At 43.1% G+C, this 20173-nt stretch overlaps 1 protein-coding gene across 3 annotated transcripts in view; it reads right to left on the bottom strand.

Annotated features, from left to right (window-relative positions):
• Window positions 1-939: 939 nt before the first annotated feature.
• The window catches only part of WNT6 (Wnt family member 6), a 166724-nt gene continuing 147490 nt past the window's right edge, over window positions 940-20173 (bottom strand). For all 3 annotated transcript variants that reach the window (XM_053698147.1, XM_053698149.1, XM_053698148.1), the window contains exon 4: window positions 940-2346. In XM_053698147.1, coding sequence (XP_053554122.1) covers window positions 1885-2346 — 462 coding nt within the window. In that variant the 3' untranslated portion in view covers window positions 940-1884. The remainder of the gene's footprint in view (window positions 2347-20173) is intronic.

Genomic DNA, 20173 nt, shown 5'->3' with positions numbered 1-20173 from the left:
TATAAGCGCAATATTGCACTCCACTCGTATTCTGGCCCATTGGGGGTTCCTGTACATAAATACATTTGCAGTATAAGTGCTGAAGGATGTCATTATTTTTCTACTTAATAGTGACATTATGATTTTGGTATGTTTGTGGTTGAAATGAAATAGATAAAACATGAAAGAGCTGGTATAGTATATGTCAAAATGTCCCCAGTGTGCTTTATTAGCTAGTAATTATTAACTCTTTACAGTATGTGGGGAGTTGAGAAACAGTCTATTTGCTTAAAGGGCCATGATACCCAAATGTTGAAACACTTGAAAGTGATGCAGCATAGCTGTAAAAAGCTGACTAGAAACTATCACCTGAACATCTGTATGTAAAAAAAAAAAAGATATTTTACCTCAAAATGTCCTAAGTATTCAAAACCAAAGGACTTTAAACAGCAAATCAGTATGTCTGTCCCGGGACAGCCAAGGGAGTGAGCTTTGTGCATACTCATGTTATTCAGTTTAAGGAAGTTTACTATGAAATCTCATGAGAGTTAAGTGAAATCTCATGAGATCACAGTAAAAGATGACCTCAACACTGCTGATGCTGATTGGCTGCAGTTCATTTGTACTTTTTTTTTTACCTGCAGCTAAGCAGCAGCTGAATTATAACTTTTTACACAGAACTTACTCTGCTGAGCTGAGGAAATTGTGAGGTAAAATATCTTCCTTTTTTACATAGAGATGCTCAGGTGATATTTTCCTGTCAGCTTTTTACAGTTACACTGCATCAGTTTCAAGTGATTTAGCATATGAGTATTATGTCCCTTTAAGGAATCCTAAACTTTGAGCTGTAACACATTCAGAATAGTTTTACAATCTCAAAATCTCATGGTCTGATCTAATTAATGATCATCCCCAAGCTAAAACATAGTGATATCTGGGGGGAAAAAACATATATAAACCTCAAGAAAATTTACTTTTATTTCCATATAAAAATTCAGTCACCATTTTATGGTAATATATAATCAACTGCAGCGCACATTTATGGCCGTTAACTTTGATAATGTACAGAAAAGAGGAAGTAATCTCTATTATTTTAATGACCATGTTTTAAAACAACATTTTTATTCATTTAAGTGACATATAGTCTTTTTAAAACCTATCTTGCAGTATCTATAGTATTTAGATACACCCTTCCTTCTGGGATTATCGGGTTACAACTGTGTGTTTTTATCAGACCATCAGAACCTGTATGTTTAAAGTGCATCACTGACAGTGGAGAGAGACAAATCAAGCTTTATACTTGAGAAGATAGACCAAGGAGCAAGAATACCTGCTAAACGACTAAAAAGACGTCTGCATTGCAGAATAATTGAATGTTTTCTGGACTTCAGACTCATTTTCTTTACAAAAGCTGTTATGTTAAAACATGCTCATTTAAATTCATGGCAGAAATTACCAATAGTCACCATAACCATGTTATCTCATCAAGGCGTACAGCTTGTAGAAAATGTTAGAGCCATATAAATAAAGGTTGATAATTATCCAACTTAGTTTTTTTATAATTGTTTTGACAACAGAAAATTAGACTGAGGTGCAGTGCTGTAGACTATATATGTGTGGGATAAGGCAAAGGGCAACAGCTCCTTGCACTCTAGTGTGCCACATCTTCCTTTGTTGTTAATCTGTTCAACATGTGAATCCACTTCTTTACACGTCATTTTCCATGGAACAAGCTGCATCCATATATTTATATCCTCACAGTGCTGTGATCCCTGACCTCAGTTTGCTATGATCCGCTCAGTAGTGGCAGCAAACCATGTGGTGATTTTATGTCTGTATCACTAGATCTTGGCCCATAATTAGGTGCTTTGTGGGCTCTGGGTAAGTGTGTCTGTCTGTGCCATCTCATAAGCACATACTTAGTTCCTTTTTCACAGTACATTTCTTACACTGCACCACACAGCACCAGTGGAAGCGGCAGAGGCAATTCTCCTCCACCACTACAGTCTCTTCCCTGTGGCCTCTACCACAGCACAGAAGATCACATCCACCTACGTCCAAAGCAGTGCTGTTACACACACGTCCCCGAGTCCCTGGGGAGCCAGTTTTCCGGTTAGCATGGCAGAAATCTGGGGAATCTGCAGAATAGATAAGGTCCTGTTTGTCTGGGGGCTTGATGTTGTGTCCTACTGGGATTATTGTTTTGCCATCATTACCACCCATCACTTTGAAAGCTCCATTGAATCTCTCAAGCAGTCGGTCACCCACTTCCCTGAAGTGTGGCATCTTTTTCCAACATGTGCGCAAAGTACAGGAGCCGGACAGACCGTGGCACTTACACTCTGTTCTCATATAGTTCTTTACAGCCTGTAGACAACAACAAAAGAAGGGATCATTACTATTGCCTTTATAGAAACATATCCCCACATCTTGCTAATTATTATTTTTATTTTTTTTTATAATTTTTATTGAAGTTCAAATAAAAGCTTACATGCATGTCATGTCATCAAAACAAAAACATATAGATTAACTGGAAAGAAACATACAAGCAATAGGAAATTAATGACTTATTATGGGGGTATAGATGAAATGCTTGCCTATCATGACTGTGTACTTCCTGGTCAATACTTAAGGCCACTCATGGGCCCCTTATTAAAATAGAGAGTGCAAAGCTATAAGAGGTACCCTCTGATTTAAAGAGACCACTCTGGGATCCCAAATGATGAACTTCCATTTTATTTTAATTTTTTTTATTTGTCAGTTCTTAGAGTTCTTGCAATGAACTATTCCTTCATAGTGTATATTTGCATTTATGGCAAGAACTGTTGTAGTATAACTAGTAGTAAGGGTGCGGCATAGGCGAGAGAAGCCGCAAAGTTAGCCCTCCTAAAATAGGAGGTACATTCCTTAACTGGGGGGGGGAGGTGGTAGGCTGTATACAATGCATAAAATTTATAGCGTAAGAGACCAAAGTCTCATACAAAAGAGTAAGGTAAAACAATCAATAAACTATATATATATATATATATATATATATATATATATATATATATATATATATATATATATATATAGGGTTAGCACATATGAAGTGAGATACTTACAGATAAATTCCCTATTTAGAAGGCTCAGACATAAAATGGTTACTATGAGCTCACGTAATGAGGGCTAGAATAATACATATTCATTGAACCGGTTACATAGTTCTCTGTATATCAAGTATGGTATGGAATTACAACGAATAACAGATAATCTCACAGGTTGTGTGAAACATTTAAAGGTGACATAATTGTTACATAATTAAAACCCTAAGAGGGCTGAGATTAATACAGAGGCTCCTGAATCATGGTAAATGAATATTAAAGCTAATGAAATAAGATTCTGACACCACCAGCGAAGTTCTATACATATCAGGACTCTTTCTGCTATTGACACAGCTGAAAATAGTATTAGCAAGATAGGGCAAATTTAGAAACTTTAGTGCCAACTAGGTGAAAGAATGTTAATGCACACTATAGTATAGTATAAATTTTCTGTGCTGACCAACTTAGGAGAGGAGACAGTCTCAGGACTTTTTATATAGTAATCAGGCAAGGGTAAAGCGAGTATAGAAAATATTTGCATGGACAACCCAGATTCAGAGCTAGATTCATTTCTTATGTCCTGCTAGGTATAAATGCTAGTTATATAAATATGTATGTGCATGGTGCATCACCCCGGCCGCAGGTCATGCAGCACCACACAATAGTTCTACAGTAAAATAATAAGGCACTCCCCTAGCCTGCTCCTTCTGAATAAAACTATGGAGGGCAAGTGCAATAAAGGACTAGTATAAAGGTGAACAGCTAAATTGGGTTTTTGTAGGGTGGTCACAGTAGCATTAAAATTAGGTTATGTAAAAAAAAAAGAAAAAAAAAGAAAGGAATAAACCCCTGCCTGCTAAGTTACAGTGATGCTCGTAGGGACCATCCTAAGTATAGGTCCATGAACTCAGCTAAGCTATTTATGGCAACAGGGCCTGATAGAGTAATTATTATAAGAACTTTAGAGAATATATACTTTTGTAAATAAAATTAACAATCTTCAACTGTAAAAACTTTGTGTATAGTTAACAGCTAGACTAAACGGCAAAACTAGTGTCCAATACTTATCATAAGTGAGCTGGAGAGACCAGGGAGTATAGCTAGACAGTTTTCTAGTATGAAATATAATAGGAGAGTTCAAGGGTGCAGCAACACAGAATCTCACCAGCTGTTTGGCCTCAACCTACACCCTCTCGCCAATTTTGATAGTGTCCTGTATCGTACGGAGAGAAGTCCGTCCGCACTGATTGCTCCAAGCTCCGCAACATGACCCTGGAAATCGCCAACTCCGAGGCCAAAGGCGGCCCTGTGTAGATCTTTTCTGTTTCGGCGACAAGCAGATAGAGTTCCGTGAGCGGCAGGGTAACTACATGAGTGGTGTCTTCAGTTGTAGGTAACAATCCCCCTTTGCAGCTACCGGACACAGCAAGAGGCATCTGTTGCGCTGAACTAGATCGGCTTCTCATCATTGGCGGCACGCAGGCAGAAGTTGAGTTGTCTGAGAGCGTTAGGCATCTAGCATGGGAAATTTTGTTCTCGGGTTCCCTCCAGGGCAGGTAAGTCAATATAGTCTCGGTTGCGCTCCCAACACAGCATCCCCAGGAGGCGAGGAGCGCCGGGGCCCCAAAGCGCCACCACCCCCAGGAGCGGCCATGTCAGCAGGCACGTGGGAACCATGGGCCTCAGGTTTGTTAGCTGTTTGGTGGGGCGATAGGCTAAATAAGCAATCAAACATGCCACTACACCCATCCAGAAAGAGGTACATCTCCTCTAATATCTGATCTCCAGACTTCATGAATGCCAATTGTAGAAAACAGCCCACTTAAGGAGAACACAATAGCGGTGGGCCCAAGATGGCTGACTATGGAGCTGCTTATCAGCGGTATACACTTCAGAATCGCCAGGTCTCATCAATATAGTGTAGATCTCGTAAGGATTAGGTGCACCGGTCTCCCATGTCAACCATTTAGGGACCAATATGTGAGCTGGAGCGGCCTCTATAATTAAACTTTATATGTAGAATTGTTGGAGCTCCTGAAATGTGCGACTGCACTGCTTCGCTGTTGGCTCCGCCCCCCCACATCTTGCTAATTATTTTAACTCCATTAACAAGGAACATCAGCTATCGCAAGCAATACTAGAAGCACATATCATGGTACTAGAGAAACCCCCAGATTGCCCACAGCATTTGCACCCTATACCTTTATTGAACAATGACATCAACATATATTCTAAAATTGTCAAATTGAATACATAAGGACCAATCAGTATTTGTCCCTGATAGAGAAGTCAGAGACAATACCATAAAAATTCTTCAGATGCTTACATACTCTTGCTCCCCTGACAGGCAATTTACCATACTGTCATTAGATACTGTGAAAGCAATTGACAGAGTGGATTGGTCATTTATGTCAGCCACTCTGTCATATTTTGGTTTTCGTTTTTAATTTATTAATTTTATGTTTGCCCTTTACAAAAATCCTACAGCTAAGGTTAAAATTAATGGGTAATTCTCAGATAGCTTCCAAATCTGTAACGATACACAGCAGGGATGACCTCTCTGTCCCTTACTTTTTGTTCTCACAGTAGAAATACTAGTGATTATAAATTGTTATATATTTTAATCAGAGATGTATGAATGGGGCCTATTGACTATAACATTTCATTTTATCCAGATGACTACTTATTAACAATCACATTTCTGTTAGTATCTCTTCATTCTTCTGACATTAGGGAATTGAAAAAAAAAACAATCTAACTTTCTTATTAACACAAACAAATCATAACTGCTTAAATATCATGCTCAAATTCACTAATGCATATAATTTTAAGACCCTACACTACATTTTATTTAACTCTAGACTCAGATGTACAACTAGTGTTGCTGATCAACAACAATTTCCACTTGAACCAACCCCTTTGTGAGGTTTAAACAAACAGTAGTGTTGGGTTGAAAAATTACATGCTCTAATGAATCAATTCCAATAAAAAAGAGATGCCTTAACTTATCTTGTTGCACACTGTTAAATAAGATATCTGGGGACTGACATCACAAAACATTCAAACAGATTGTTCCACTAAAACTATACATTGTTATATACTTGCATAAAATCTAAATGTGTTACATGGCAAACCCATTTAACATTATCATGGCTAGGTCATATCCATGTACTAAAAATGTCTACCTATCAATACGCCAGTACATTACATACACAAAGGCTCTTTTTAATCATTTCATATGAGTCCAATAAAACCAACTAGTTAAGAAACAAGTTCTCTACAAACCTAGGATAAGGGATGATTAAGTTACCCAATCTTTTATAATACCAGTATGCTTCCAACATGTTGTGAAATTTAATTGGTGCCAAGATAGGGAAGGAAAACAGTGGGTCACACTTGAGGAACATTTCATTCCCCCATTGTAACATAGGAGATCTATGCTGGATCCAATCTAAACATAGACACTGTAACTAAAGTGATCACAATTTTATCCTCCAAAGCAACATTATCTGTATGGGATAGAATACTGAAATCAATTCCACAACTGTCCCCATTTTTGTGTATTCCAAGTACTCCCTTTGCCTCCCAACGAAAGAAGGACTTTGTAGATGTCAAAATCTAGTCTTGCTTACATTACAAAATAAGGATTAAATTGAAACATTGCGCTCATATTAAAAGTTGAAAATAAATGCGACCGCACAAGTACAAACTAACAGTTGCACCAATCACAACAAAAATATGTAATAAAAAAAATTATTCATATAATTATAAATATATATATATATATATATATATATATATATATATATATATATATATATATATATACATGGGTTATGGTATGTGAGTACCCCTACCTCTGCCAACTCATAACAGGTAATATTTGTAATTAAATTTAAATGCTTCCGTTTTCCTTAAAAGGGGCTGCAGAAAACATCAAACATTCACCTAGATTACAAGTTTGTGCGTTCATCTTTTAACGCTGAAAAACGTCATTTTTACGAGTGTGGTACTGACGTTGCGTTACAGGCTAAAAGGCTTGCGGTACACCTATAACGACAAGACTTGTAATGGCTGCGTTGCTGTTTTAACGCTAAAAATACCATATTTTTCATGGGATTCCCATGGCGCCGGTATTACGAGTTTTGCGGTGAGGCTAAAAAGCAAGCGTTACAGCCTAAAACAACAAAAGCCGTAACGCCATCTAAAGTCAGTAGTTATGAGTTTTACGCTACAAAGCTGTAACATAAAACTCATAACTAAACTGCTACAAAGTACACTAACACCCATAAACTACCTATTAACAACTAAACCGAGGCCCTCCCGCATCGCAAATACTATAATACATTTATTAACCTCTAATCTGCCGCTCCCGACATCGCCACCACTAAGAAAATGTATTAACCCCTATTCAGCTGCTAACAGACATCGTCACACTATAATAAAGTTATTAACCCCTAAACCACCGCCCTCCTGCATCGAAAACACTATTTACATATTATTAAACCCTAATCTGCCGTCCACCCACATCACCCCACTATACTAAACTTATTAAGCCCTACACCGCCACCACTATAATATACCTAATAACCCCTAAACAGAAAGCCCCCCACAACAAAATATAATAAATTAAACTATTAACCCCTAAACCGAAAACCCCCCACATCACAATAAACAAATTTAAACTAGTAACCCCCTAAACGTAACCCTAACGTAACCCTAACACCCCCTAACTTTAACATAATTAAAATAGAGCTAAATTACAATTATTAACTAAATAAACCTATTAACCCCTAAACCGCCGGCCCCCCACATTGCAACAGCCTAAATTAAACTATATTAACCCCTAAACCTAAACCTAACGTAACCCTTACCCTAACACCCCCTAACTTTAACATAATGAAATTAGATCTAAATTAAATTTACAATTATTAACTAACAGCCAGATTACGAGTTTTGAGCGCTATAGGGACATTAACGACCGCAGCTGTTTCGGCGGTATTTCACTCCCTATAGTGCTGGTATTATAAGTTTACAAAAAGCAGGCGTTTGCGGGCGATATGGCAGCGTTGAGCTCCATAATGCACCCAAATACCAGCCCTGCTTTGAGCTGCTTTGACGTGCTCATGCACCATTTCCCTATAGACTTCAATGGGGAGAGCCGGCAAAAAAAAAAAAGTCTGACACCTGCAATAAAGGAGGTGTAAAGCTCTGTAACGCAGCCCCATTAAAGTCTATGGGGGAAAAAAAATGTATGTTTACACCTAACACCCTAACATAAACCCTGAGTCTAAACACCCCTAATCTGCTGCCCGAACATCGCCGCCACCTACATTACTGTTATTAACCCCTAATCTGCTGCCCCCAACATCGCCGCCACCTACATTACTGTTATTAACCCCTAATCTGCTGCCTCCAATGTCGCCGCCACTATACTAAAGTTATTAACCCCTAAACCTAACCCTAAGTCTAAACCTAACCTAACCCTATCCCTAACACCCACTAACTTTAACTTAATTATAATAATTCCAAATAAAAATTACAATTAATACCTAAATTATTCCTAAAACTACATAAATACTTACCTGTAAAATAAAACCTAAGATAGCTACAATATAACTAATAGTTATATTGTATCTAGCTTAGGTTTTATTTTTATTTCACAGGTAAGTTTGTATTTATTTTAACTAGGTAGACTAGTTAGTAAATAGTTATTAAAAATATATACAAATTTACCTGTGAAATAAAACCTAACCTGTCTTACAGTTAAACCTAACATTACACTAAAATTAAATAAATTACATTAATGAAATACAATTAACTAAATCACAAACCCCCCCCAGTAAATTACACAAAATAAAAAAGAAATTATCAAATATTTAAAATAATTACACCCGGGGGGGAGGAGCCAACCTTGAGGCTGAGCGGTCGCACATTGCTGCAGCTCCAGCTATTATCTAAATAAAAGTTTAATTTTGCGACCACACAGACCTCTACATCACTATAAATATACTTCTGTGAACCTACAAGCTGAGGTGCTTTGGGCGCTTCGTGGCTGCAGGGGAAGCTTGCTTTGTGACTGTAACTATAGCGCTCTGCTGTCTACTCTACTGATCAGTGATAGTTGGATCAACCATGTTTTCCTTCGTGAGAAGACTTGAGCAAGAAGGGTAATCAACTATTTGCTGCCTTAATAAATACAGGGACTCCATCCTTAGAAGGTCCTTAACATGGATTTTGCAGCTTATTTCATTGCGGAGCTGGGCAACCTCCTTGATGAGTACCAGGCTGCATTTGACCGTTCGCTAAACATGGCGTCCCAACCTGCTGACGCAGTATATTTCATTACCAGCCCAGACAAGGAGAACGAGAAGCATGGAGAGGAGGGCTACGCTATTCAGTCTGCCATGTATGGATTGAAAGAAGAAACATACCCTATTGTTGAAATAAAATCCCTCAGCACCCAAATGCCGGGGCTACAACTACCACCATCCCGAGACCTGCAAGGGCCCTCTGATGGGAAGCTTCATCTCAGCGAGTACACTCAAGAAGTACCTTCTCACATTGTCACGCTGCGGTCGAAAATGAAGGACTCTACATACCTGAAAAGGCGGCACCTACTGCAAGGCAACACAAAGAGGATTACACGATTCCTGCAAGATTTTCAATGGGGGAAAGTCCGGCATCTACAACACTGCTTATTCTCACGCACCTTGCAGCATAAACGCTCAGGCGTTGGATAAACTTAAGGTGTTGTTTTGTAACTGAGTGACTACCCTGGCTGCGATTCCCATTGACAGGCAACTGAGAACACAGCCTACTATCACTTGAGCTCCATATGTTTTGCATTGCAGAAACAGGATTTTATGACGGTGACTGATGTTATACCTTTTTCATGCAAGTGTTTGTCGTTTTTTTTTTTTCCTTTAATATACGAAGTGTTATTTCTCATAACGTTTTTTGAAGTTGGATAATCATACTGATAGATGATCTTGCTCCCTGAGATAACGGTCACTGAGCTAGACACGGACAATTACTACATTTAAAGGATCCATATACACAAGTTTGTTTGCTATGTTCTGATATAAGTTCAAAACTTTGTTGGTTATTAACCTGATATGCATGTTTGTCTAGTGTGTAGTTTTATATCTCATCTGCTTACTGCATCAATTAGTTTCTCTTTTCTTACTCAAGACACATTGAGGCAAAAGACCTGTTGTAAGCAATTTCCTAGCACTAAGGGAGATGTTTTTCAAGTTTGGGCTTTAGAAATGTTAGACATGGTATACTTATTTCAAGTACAGCTGTAAAGTTATCATTACAAGTTCATGCGTTTCTCATACTAACACACCTCAGGTCTGATCAACTGAAGTCTAGTGGGCCCCCGTGCCCATGTAGTATTATGAACTCTTTACTGAACTCTCACTGTATAGGTACCCTTGTTAATATAGGTGACACACCCTTAGCAGATTATAAGGCTTACTAGGCTTTTCATAATGGGCACTGAACGTTTGTAAGCCTTTCTAAATCACTATCAATGTCTGACTTATCATTGCAAGTTATTTGGGGTGGTGCTGCCCTTTTTACGGTTGGTGCTCACTACCAGATACTGCTATATTAGAATACACTATCGACAAATTTAAGATATGAGCTTTACACAAATCTCCGCCCACGCATGGTTATTACTCTATATTTACAGGCTTCTCACAGTTTCTTTGCACCCACCGTAATATTAATGGACTTTAAACATTACCTCACATAATGCTTCTATGTCTACAGACTTTCCTTATGTATATACTTAGAGTTTAGGTGTAGTTTCTAAACATGACACGTTGCTGCCAGCGGCCGGGGCAGCGCGTTGCCTATACTATATACATTTACAACTCCATAGCAGAGTTTCAGACATAGTTTCACATAGTAAAGCAAGCTACTGTATATAAGTAATGTTCTTGGTTTTTTTTTCTGTTTTCTGTTAAAGCTCTGGAAAGGCTCTAAGTCTAATATTTTCGATGGTGGTACCACCACAGTAAACACAGGCGACATGAAAATTGAATGTGTCTGACCATATAAATAGAAATGCTGTAATCACATTACTTACTTATACCTATCTTAGGTACAGAGCTCATTTACCCCAGGATGACTTGCTTTCTAACGCAGGCTGGACCTGCGCCTACACCATGGTATACCATCTCTCGCCCTTATATTTTATACTAAAATAGCATGTTCCTTGTTATCTGTGGCAGATCAGATTCCTAGGTTTCATTGCACAGGATATTGTATTGGCCCTTGACCACTTAGTTTCTTCATATAGATATAATACTTTGCTCTACTATAATATGCCCACTTTAAGTCAGGATACAGAGGCTTATTCTGTCCTCTCCAGTAATATGTGGCTCTTTTACATACTTAGCCTAATATACTTAAACTCCCACCTCCTCCCCCCCCCATATTTTCATATAATATACCTCCTAAACTAGGAGGGTTCATATAGTGGTTTATCTTGTCTATACCGCACCCTAATTACTCCTCTTTCATGTTATCTTGCAGTGTAATTTAATGTTGCATATATACCCTTCTTTTAGCCCTGCAAGTCTGTATAACTTTTTTTGGACTAACACTTTCAGTTTTAACTAATCATTCTAGTTCTATACATCTATAGACAGTTTTTAAAGCTCGAAATTCAACTAACTACAGTTCTGAAAAGTAAAACAATAAAAAAGAGGTTCTTCAGTTGGGGTCCATGAGTGGCCCTGTCACATCACTGTGTACCCGCCTTATATTATGTTTATAATATCTGTTGGGTCCTAGAGTGGCCGCATAAATTTTATGGTGGATGTACTGTTTGAATAGTGCCTAAAGTTTGTAATTAATGTGTAATTTGTCATTTTAACTGTAACTGTGCACCTATGCGATTTCCATTGGCAACCTACCCTGTAACAATTTACTTTCCTCTTTAACATGTATTGACAATTACTAATTATTTGTTTGAAAAAGAACCTCAATAAAAATTATATTAAAAAAAAAAAAAAAAAAGATAATTACACCCAATCTATTAGCCCTATCAAAATAAAAAAGCCCTCCCAAAATAATAAAACCTCTTGCCTAAACTAAACTGCCAATAGCCCTTAAAAGGGCCTTGTCACGGATACTGGGCTGCAGGGATTGATCCCTTACCCCCCTATGACCTCACACATCTCTCGGCTTTTTTTTTGGCTCCTCAGAGCAACCGCGATTCCCCAGACCTTCTGTTTCCATTGTTTTGTGTATTATATGTCATCTTGGAAGAGCTGGCCGCTGACCTCCACTTTCCCCTTCGGCCGGCCGGGCCCCTGGAACTACCGGTCGGCCGCATCATCCAGGATTACTGGTACCCTTTGACCCAGGTCGCTCCAGTGGCCCTTTGTCCCAGAGCTCTGCTCTTCTGGGATTTGCTGCCTCTCAGGGTGGGCTAGAAGTGGGGGTGATTGCCTGAAGGGAGCTCCCTTGGGAACCGGGGGTTCTGGTTCTACCTATAACCCCTATTCTCCCTGGACTTCCAGGTGGACATTTAAACCAGCATAACTCCTGTCCCCAGCCATGGATCACGTCGCTTTTTGGACCGATTGTAGATTCTGGGGACTGAGAGCTTTAAAATGACACCCTGGAAGTGCCACCACTCCCCCGGGATCACCCCGAAAACAGCCACCCCTGGGTACTGGGAATCTGTAGGTTCATGGCCGCTATGGCCGGCGCCAGCCTGTCTAGGGGGGCGGGAATGGTGGGAAAACTGTGGCATTGTCTCATGTCTTATCAAGATGAGTTGTATGTATTAAAGATGTGTTTTTGTCCCAATAAAATCAGTTCTTATTTCACCTGAATGCTAGTCTGTCTAGTCATTTAGGTGGGCTCCTGTTAGAATCACTTTCCTGGGCTACATAGCAGCTTGTTCCAGGCAGCGGAAGGACCCCTTTGGCGGAGCTACCCAGTCGGGGTAGCCGGGGATCCGTCACATTGGTTGGCAGTGGTGGGATGCTTCCGTCTACCTGGAACGTCCAAACCACCAACTGAAGATCTTGCTGGATGGAGCAGTACCATGGGCTCCAGAAGGAAGAATTGAGAACGTTGCTGCAGGCTAGAGGGAAAGTCGCTGGCAACAAGACAAAGGTAGTGCTCGTAGCCGAACTGATGGAGGACGATCGGGCTAGTGAACAGGCTGGTGGGTCTGACAGCAACCAAAGCAGGGGACAGCCCAGTACAGCCTCCACTCAAGGGACTACAATGTCCGACATGCAGTGGCAAGTACAGTGGCAACTGGCTCTCTATTGACCTAACCCCCCCGAGGAGATCATTACTCGGATAGTGACTGACGCCACCAAGGTACATATGTTGGAGCTTCAGAAGTCTATGGGGGAATCATGCCGGATCTTTCCGAACATTACAGGATAATGAGAGCGAGGATATTGACCGCTACCTACAGCTGTTCGAGACCCAGTGCCGGATGCATGGGGTCACTGATGCAGACAGGGTTACTATCCTCATTGGGAAACTGTCCGGTAGGGCCCTGGAGGCTTTCCACACTGTCCCTTCCGGGGATCAAGACAACTATGACCGGGTGAAGAAGCGTATCCTTGCCCGGTATGGACTCACACCGGAGGATCACCGGCTAAAATTCTGGGGGCTACAAAGACAAGAGGAGCAGCCTTATACCGAGTTTGCCCACCGCTTAGCTCAATCCTTGAAATCCTGGGTTACGGGGTGCCACATCACCACCCTAAACTGAGCTGTTCAACTCATCCTCTTGGAGCAGTTCTACAACCACACTCCAGTGGAGATAAGGGACTAGGTAAAGGACAAGGGACCCAGAACAGCTGACCAAGCCACCACCCTGGCTGATCAGTATGTGTATGCCTGGCGCCAGGCCGCCACCAACCTCCGGCCAGCAACTCATTCTACTCCAGCCCCAGCTCGACCCCCAACAGCTTTTCGGCAGCCACAGACCCGGTCGCCCCCTTTCTACCCGGTCGGAGGCAGCAATTCCCAGGGGTGTTATGGGTGTGGACACCCCGGACATGTTATACAGAACTGCCCAACCAGACAAAGAAACCCCCCAGCCCAGCCGAAAAGAAACCCTGCACCAACTTCGTGGGGGACTTCTCAAGCCCGCACTTATCAGGCCGCTGCCCATTGTGCACATACAGCAAGCTCCAACCCCTATACTGAGTGGACAGGAGAAGAAGTGGGTGTCTTGCACCATGTCAGCTCAGTGGGCCAAGACAACCGACAACAACACCGGCAAGATGTCTGGGTCAACGGGCAGGCAGCTCAAGGAATGAGAGATACTAGGGCCACCGTTTCTTTGATTCAGCCCCACCTCGTTCCCCCCTCTGGTTGCACTGGGCGAACCCTTGCTGTGGGGGTAGCGGGAGGTGATGTACTCAAGATCCCTACAGCCTGGGTCCATTTTTAATGGAAAACCGACTCCCGCAATGTAGAAGTGGGGTTTATGCACCACATCCCTGCCGAGGTCCTGTTGGGAAATGACCTCGGCCATCTTGTCTCCGCCTTTGTGGGGAATACCTCTCCGGACACCTGCCCAGTGACTACCCGCCAGCAGGCCAGATGCCAAGACACCTCACCAACTCTGGGGACCCAGGTAAGACCTACTACCCCGATTCCTACCTTCCCCGATGGTCCATTCCCACTAACCCTGAACCTGCTGACACCCCCTCCTGGGCAACCCCCTCTGACTTTGCCAAAGAGAGCTTGAGCGAACCGACCCTAGCCCCTTACCGAGACCAAGTAGGTGCTGATGCCCAGGGCCCCGGAGATGAAAGGTTTCAGTGTGAGGGTGAGCTCCTGTACCGGATCTCCAAGAGGAGAAAAGGACTGGTGCCCAAACGCCAGCTTGTCATACCGAAGAAGTTTCGGTCCAACCTGCTGAAAATAGGGCATGACATTCCCTTAGCTGGCCACTTGGGAAAGAAAAGGACCCACCACCGCTTGACTCAAACCTTCTTCTGGCGAGGCATTACAGCCGATATTAAGGAATACTGTAAATTCTGTGAGGTTTGCCAGAAGGTAGGAAAGACGGGAGACCATACGAAAGCCCCCCTCCATCCCCTGCCCATTGTTGATGAACCCTTTAGCCGAGTAGCAGTAGACATTGTGGGGCCATTAGCTCAGCCTAGCCCCTCAGGAAAGAGATACATCCTTAGAGACTATGCCACCCAATACCCAGAGGCAATCCCCTTGGCCAATATCCAGGCGGAGACCATAGCACATGCGATGCTCCCAACATTCACCAGGGTAGGCTTCCCTCAGGAAGGGGTTTCTGATCAGGGAACACAGTTCACTGCAGAAATCACTCAACAACTCTGGAAGTTGTGCGGGATTAAACCCCTGCACAGTGCCCCTTACCATCGCCAGATGAATGGGCTGTGTGAGAGGTTTAATGGGACCCTAAAGCAACTGCTTTGGACTTCTCGGCCACTCACAACGACTGGGAAAAATTCCTGCCGCAGATCCTCTTTGCATATCGAGAGATGCCTCAGGAATCCACAGGCTTTCCCCCCTTTGAACTACTGTATGGTTGAAAGGTTAGGGGCCCGCTAGATTTGGTACGAGCCCACTGGGAGGGAACCACAGGGGGGGAAGAGCACTCTGTCGTGGGGTACGTACTCCAGCTCAGGGACCAGCTGCCCAGGTCCGTGAGAACCTTCAGGCCTCTCAACACAGGCAGAAGCGTTGGTACGATCGCAATGCCCGTACCCGAACCCTGATAGTGGGACAGAAGGTCCTTGCCCTGAAGCCTGTCAAAACAGACAAGCTACAGGCTTCTTGGCAAGGACCCTAATGGTTTGTGGAACAACACCACATACCTGGTAGCGAAGTGTTCAGATGAAAGGATCCGTCGGACCTTTCATGTGAACATGTTGAAGGCATACATAGAAAGACCCAGAGATGTGGCCGTTATCTGTGCGCCGGCAGTGGAGGACTCTGAAAGTCTTCCAATGCCGGAGCTTCCCGGACCTACTGACGCCCCCCAGGGGGTGGATGACATATCCCTAGATGACAAGTTAGAGCCCGGACAGAAAAGGCAGGTCCGGCGACTCCTGGAACAGAGAAGTGACATGTTTTCTACTGTCCCTGGGTTTACCACCACAGCCATCCACCGGGTGGAGACCCCAGGACAGACCCCCCTGCGACAGGCTGCCTACAGGATCCCAGAGGCTGTCAGGGAAAGAATGCACCAGGAGCTCCGGGAAATGTTGGACCTCGGTGTCATTGAACCGTCCAACAGTCCCTGGGCCTCCCCAGTAGTGGAAGGATGGAACTACCCAGTTCTGCGTTGACTACCATAGACTCATCAACAGAACCACCTCTGATGCCTATCCCATGCCCGAGTAGATGACCTGTTAGATCAAATCGCCCAGGGTCACTTCCTGACCACCCTTGACCTATGCAAGGGTTATTGGCAAATTCCCCTCTACCCTGAGTCCATCCCCAAGTCTGCCTTCATCACTTCCTTCAGCTTATACCAGTTTGAGGTCATGCCGTTTGGAATGAAGAATGCCCCAGCCACTTTCCAAAGAATGGTAGACCGCCTGTTAGATGGCCTCCAGGACTATACCTGTGCATACCTGTATGACATCGCCATCTATAGTGAGACCTGGGAGGACCATCTGGTCCACCTAGGAATCGTCTTAGATCATCTTCGAGTCGCCGGCCTAACCTTGAAGCCAGGTAAGTGTACCATTGAGCACTCGGAGGTTCATTACTTGGGCCACTGAGTCGGCTGCAGTAAGCAGCAACCCGAACCGGCCAAAAATGAGGCAGTGGCTAACTGGCCCATCCCCAGGACCAAAACCCAATTACAGCACCCTCGCAAAACCCCTTACTGACCTGACCTGTAAATGACTTCCCCGACAGGTCCTGTTGTTCCCCTGAGTGTGAAAAAGCCTTCCAGAGTCTTAAGTCTGCCTTAATCTCTGCTCCAGTACTGGCCCCTCCTAACCCAGCCAAACGCTTTTCTGTCCACACAGATGCCTCTATGTTCGGGTTGGGGGCCATCCTAGGCCAGGCACATGAGGAAGGAAAGGACCACCCTGTTGCCTACCTCAGTCAAAAACTGCTACCCTGGGAAGTAGGCTACACGACGGTCAAGAAAGAGTGTCTGGCGCTGGTATGGGCTTTGAAGAAATTGCAGCCCTCAGCCCTACCTATATGGAAGACCCTTCAACATCCTCACTGACCATAATCCCCTTGTATGGCTCAACTGAGTTTCTGGACACAATGGGAGACTGTTGAGGTGGAGCCTAGCCCTGCAGCCATTTAAATTTGACATTCAGTACCAACCGGGAAAAAGCAATGGGAATGCTGACGGACTTTCCTGGCGGACTGAAGTGGTATAAATTCCTCGGACATCCCCAGGCCGACCCGTATGTGGATCTAGCCAGGTCTGCTGAACTGCAAGGGGGAGTTGTCACGGATACTGGGCTGCAGGGATTGATCCCTTACCCCCCTATGACCTCACCCCTGCTATCTCTCGGCTGTTTTGGGCTCCTCAGAGCAACCGCGATTCCCCAGACCTTCTGTTCCCATTGTTTTGTGTATTACATGTCATCTTGGAAGAGCTGGCCGCTGACCGCCACTTTCCTATTTGGCCGGCCGGGCCCCTGTAACTACCGGTCGGCCGCATCATCCAGGATTACCGGTACCCTTTGACTCAGGTCACTCCAGTGGCCCTTTGCCCCAGAGCTCCGCTCTTCTGGGGTTTGCTGCCTCTCAGGGTGGGCCAAAAGTGGGGTTCCGGTTCCCCCTATAACCCATATTCTTCCTGGACTTCCAGATGGACATTTAAACCAGCATAACTCCGGTCCCCAGCCATGGATCACGTCACTTTTTGGACTGTAGATTCTGGGGACCGAGAGCTTTAAAATGACACCCTGGAAGTGCCGCCGCTCCCCCGGGATCACCCCGAAAACAGCCACCCCTGGGTACTGGGAATCTGTAGGTTCATGGTTGCTATGGCCGGCGCCAGCCTGTCTAGGTGGGCGGGAATGGTGGGAAAACTGTGGCATTGTCTCGTGTCTTATCAAGATGAGTTGTATGTATAAAAGAAGTGTGTTTGTCCCAATAAAATCAGTTCTTATTTCACCTGAATGCTAGTCTGTCTAGTCATTTAGGTGGGCTCCTGCTAGAATCACTTTCCTGGGCTATATAGCAGCTTGTTCCAGGCAGCGGAAGGACCCCTTTGGTGGAGCTACCCAGTCGGGGTAGCCAGGGATCTGTCACAGGCCTTTTGCGGGGCATTTCCCCAAAGAAATCAACTCTTTTACCTGGCAAATAAAAATACAAACAACCCCCCAACAGTAAAACCCACCACCCACACAACCAACCCCCCCAAATAAAAAACTACCTAAAAAACCTAAGCTACCCATTGCCCTGAAAAGGGCATTTGGATGGACATTGCCCTTAAAAATAAAACCCATCCAATAAACCCTTAATAAAACCTAACACTAACCCCCAAAGATCCACTTACAGTTTTGGAAGACTGGACATCCATCCTCATCCAGCCGGGAGAAGTCTTCATCCAAGCGGCAAGAAGTCCTCAACGAAGCCGGGAAAAGTCTTTATCCAAGCGTCAAAAAGTCATCCTCCAGACGGGCAGAAGTCTTCATCCAGACAGCATCTTCTATCTTCATCCTTTCCGGCGCGGAGGCGCTCCATCTTCAAGACATCCAGCGCGGAGCATTCTCTTCCTACGGTCCCAGCCGTACACTGAAGGTTCCCTTTAAGGGACGTCAGCCAAGATGGCGTCCCTTGAATTCGGATTGGCTGATAGAATTCTATCAGCCAATCGGAATTAAAGGGAAAAAACCCAATCAGCCAATGGGATTGAGCTTGCATTCTATTGGCTGTTCCAATCAGTTTTATTAATTGTTTATTGGGTGGGTTTTATTTTTAGCTTAGGGTTTTGGCAATGTTAAAAGAGCTGAATGCTCTTTTAAGGGCAATGCCCATCCAAATGCCCTTTTCAGGGCAATGGGTAGCTTAGGTTTTTTAGGTAGGTTTTTATTTGGGGGGGTTGGTTGTGTGGGTGGTGGTTAGGTTTTATTTAACAGGTAAATTTGTATTTATTCTTACTAGGTAGCTAGTAAATAGTTAATAACTATTTACTAACTAATCAATCTAGTTAAAATAAATACAAACTTACCTGTGAAATAAAAATAAAACCTAAGCGAGATACAATATAACTATTAGTTATATTGTAGATAGCTTAGGTTTTATTTTACAGGTAAGTATTTATTTAGTTTTAAATAGGAATAATTTAGGTATTAATTGTAATTTTTATTTTGAATTAATTAAATTAGGTTAAAGTTAGTGGGTGTTAGAGTTAGGGTTACGTTAGGGTTAGACTTAGGGTTAGGTTTAGGGGTTAATAACTTTAGTATGGGGGCAGCAGATTAGGGGTTAATAAGTGTAGTTAGGTGGCGGCGATTTTGGGGGCAGCAGATTAGGGGTTAATAACAGCAATGTAGGTTGCGGCGATGTTAGGGACAGCAGATTAGGGGTTAATAAGTGTATGTAGGTGGCAATGACATTGGGGCAGCAGATTAGGGGTTAATAATATTTAACTAGCGTTTGCGATGTTGGAGTGCGGCAGTTTAGGGGTTAATATGTTTATTATAGTGGCGACGATGTCCGGAGCGGCAGATTAGGGGTTAATAATTTTATTTTAGTGTTTGCGATGCGGGAGGGCCTCGGTTTTGGGGTTAATAGGTAGTTTATGGGTGTTAGTGTACTTTGTAACACTTTAGTTATGAGTTTTATGGTACAGCTTTGTAACGTAAAACTCATAACTACTGACTTTCAGGTGGTGGTACAGATCTTGTAGTTATAGGCTGTACTGCTCACTTTTTTGTCGGACAGGCAAACTGATATACTTAAATCCCAACATTCAACTCTCTCTGACTTGGTGGTTAGACCATCATCGTTTGATTCAGGGGGCCTCTTTTGCTTGTCCTACCTGGACTGTGATCACAACAGAGCAAGTCTTTCAGGTTGGGGAGCTGTCTGGAGATCTCTGACAGCACAAGGGGGTTGGAAACCTCAAGAGGCGAGGTTACCAA

The sequence above is a fragment of the Bombina bombina genome, chromosome 1, assembly GCF_027579735.1.
Source record: "Bombina bombina isolate aBomBom1 chromosome 1, aBomBom1.pri, whole genome shotgun sequence".
In the NCBI taxonomy this organism is placed as follows: domain Eukaryota; kingdom Metazoa; phylum Chordata; class Amphibia; order Anura; family Bombinatoridae; genus Bombina; species Bombina bombina.
This window is presented reverse-complemented; position numbering and strand designations above follow the sequence as displayed.